This window comes from Chanos chanos, chromosome 8 (genome assembly GCF_902362185.1).
Source record: "Chanos chanos chromosome 8, fChaCha1.1, whole genome shotgun sequence".
NCBI lineage: Eukaryota > Metazoa > Chordata > Actinopteri > Gonorynchiformes > Chanidae > Chanos > Chanos chanos.
In genome coordinates, this window is record NC_044502.1 from 4,918,952 (window position 1) to 4,921,451 (window position 2,500).

At 45.9% G+C, this 2,500-nt stretch overlaps 1 protein-coding gene across 1 annotated transcript in view; it reads right to left on the reverse strand.

Annotated features, from left to right (window-relative positions):
• The window catches only part of nbeal1 (neurobeachin-like 1), a 52,586-nt gene that overhangs the window by 21,105 nt on the left and 28,981 nt on the right, over positions 1–2,500 (reverse strand). The window contains exons 22-24 of the mRNA XM_030781195.1: positions 2,365–2,500; positions 567–725; positions 1–102 (exon numbers count right to left, since the gene is read on the reverse strand). The exon at positions 1–102 is cut by the window's left edge and continues 58 nt beyond it; the exon at positions 2,365–2,500 is cut by the window's right edge and continues 21 nt beyond it. Coding sequence (XP_030637055.1) covers positions 1–102; positions 567–725; positions 2,365–2,500 — 397 coding nt within the window. The remainder of the gene's footprint in view (positions 103–566; positions 726–2,364) is intronic.

The window sequence follows — 2,500 nt, forward strand, 5'->3', positions numbered from 1 at the left end:
GGAGAAGAGGAGGGTGAGACCCGAGTAACCCACTTCCCTAAGCTTCAGCCGCTGTTTGCTTTTCTCGTACACACGGTCACATTTCAGCATGCGCTCAAACAGCTGGGAGATACACACACACACACACACACACACACACACACACAGACACACACACACACACAGACAGACAGACAGACACACACACAGACACACACACACATTCATATACACGCACAGAAACATGGTCAAATTGGGTCAAGTTCCAGCCTACACAGCAATTTATAACCGTGTGTAATCATAAACAAGTACAAACACGCAGCAAGTATAAACACACAGCGTCACATAAGCAATATTTGGCTAAAGCAGTTGTTCATGGACAGATACGTGTACACACACATAAATTCAAAATCTGTCAAATAAGTTAAGTTCAATACGGTAAAGACTTCCTTAACAGACACATACAATCTGTAAAATCTACACACACAAACACTGTCACACTTCAGTGAAACAGCTACGGAAAACACACACAGGCACACACAGACACACACTCACACACAGACGCGCACACACACACACACACACACCTTGAAGATCAGTTCCCTGAGCCGGTCGGAGTGTTTGTTGTTCAGAAGCAAGGCGTAGAAAGAGTCCGCTGCTCCAGGTTCAAACAGCAACAGGAAGAGCTGATCCCTCGCCGCACTGGTCTGAAGCAGAGTCAGCAACAGCTCCAGTATACCACACAGCTACAACACAGAGAAAACAGCACAGTCAACAACTGCCCCAAAAATATACCACACAGCTACAACACAGAGAAAACAGCACAGTCAACAACTGCCCCAAAAATATACCACACAGCTACAACACAGAGAAAACAGCACAGTCAACAACTGCCCCAAAAATATACCACACAGCTACAACACAGAGACAACAGCACAGTCAACAACTGCCCCAAAAATATACCACACAGCTACAACACAGAGACAACAGCACAGTCAACAACTGCCCCAAAAATATACCACACAGCTACAACACAGAGACAACAGCACAGTCAACAACTGCCCCAAAAATATACCACACAGCTACAACACAGAGACAACAGCACAGTCAACAACTGCCCCAAAAATATACCACAAAGTCAACAACTGCCCCAAAAATATACCACACAGCTACAACTCAGAGACAACAGCACAGTCAACAACTGCCCCAAAAATATACCACACAGCTACAACACAGAGACAACAGCACAGTCAACAACTGCCCCAAAAATATACCACACAGCTACAACACCGAGACAAAAACTGCCGCAAAATATACCACACAGCTACAACACAGAGACAAGAGCAAAGTCAATAACTGCCCCAAATATACTACACGGTTAAAACAGGGCACATAGCACAGTCAACAGTATGTAATACACAGCTAAAACAGCTTTAACATCTAACGTAGCAGTGTCAGAGTACCGCAAGCCAGATCAGACATAGTTAAATCAAGTTTAGCAGATATGATAGAGACATTTGAGAAAGGAGGGAAAGAGAGAGAGAGTTTGGGGGGGAGTAAGTTGGTAGGTAAGAAATGAGAGTGATTGTTTTTCAGAAATGAGATAGTGGATTAAGGAGCTATCTGATGAATCCTGTTTGCAGTAAGGGAATTGGGGGATCAGGCTGAGTGAGATGGAGAGAGACAGAAGGGCTTTACTCCGTGGAATGCGGCCAGCAGATGTCAATAGCCATCAGAGAAAGTGCTTTTCACCACACACTCGCATACGCACGCACACACACACACACACACGTTTGTATTACTATACTAGTGAGGACTTTACTACTGACTTCCATTTTACTGCAAGTAAAGAATTAAGATCCATAACCCAAACACTTTGACACTTTTCATCTCACTAATGATGCCGGTATCTTAAGAAAAAGGTGCCTGAACTTGTGAAAACCCAGTGACAATTTGTCAGATTTTTCTATATTTGTGAGGACCATCTTCAGTATTGTAGGAAAACCAGTGCGCACGCACGCACACACACGCACGCGCACACACGCACGCGCACACACACACATGTGGACGCACGCGCACGCACATGCACACGCGCACACACACACACACACACACACACACACACACACACACACACACACACACACAAAGCCAAGTCTGCCTACCCTGGACCGTACCACCCGATTTTCAGCCACAAACAGAAACATAAACATTAACTCAGACAACTCCCTCTCGTTACCGATGCACATCCCCCCGCCAGCGTCCTATCTTTTCACCCAGAGCCAGGCAACTCCATCTCCACACTCCCCTCTCCTTTCCACACTCATTCAGATCCAAACATGACTGAAGCCCAAACTGGGACGTCTGATTGGAGGAGCACCTCACCTGTTCCTCATCCCCGATGGCAGCGATGTACCCCAGAATGCTCTGTAGCTCCTCTTGAGAAATGCCCTTGCTGACGTAATATTTGAGAAGGCCGCAGAGAGACGCCCTAACGGTACGAATATCATCTTCACATAGA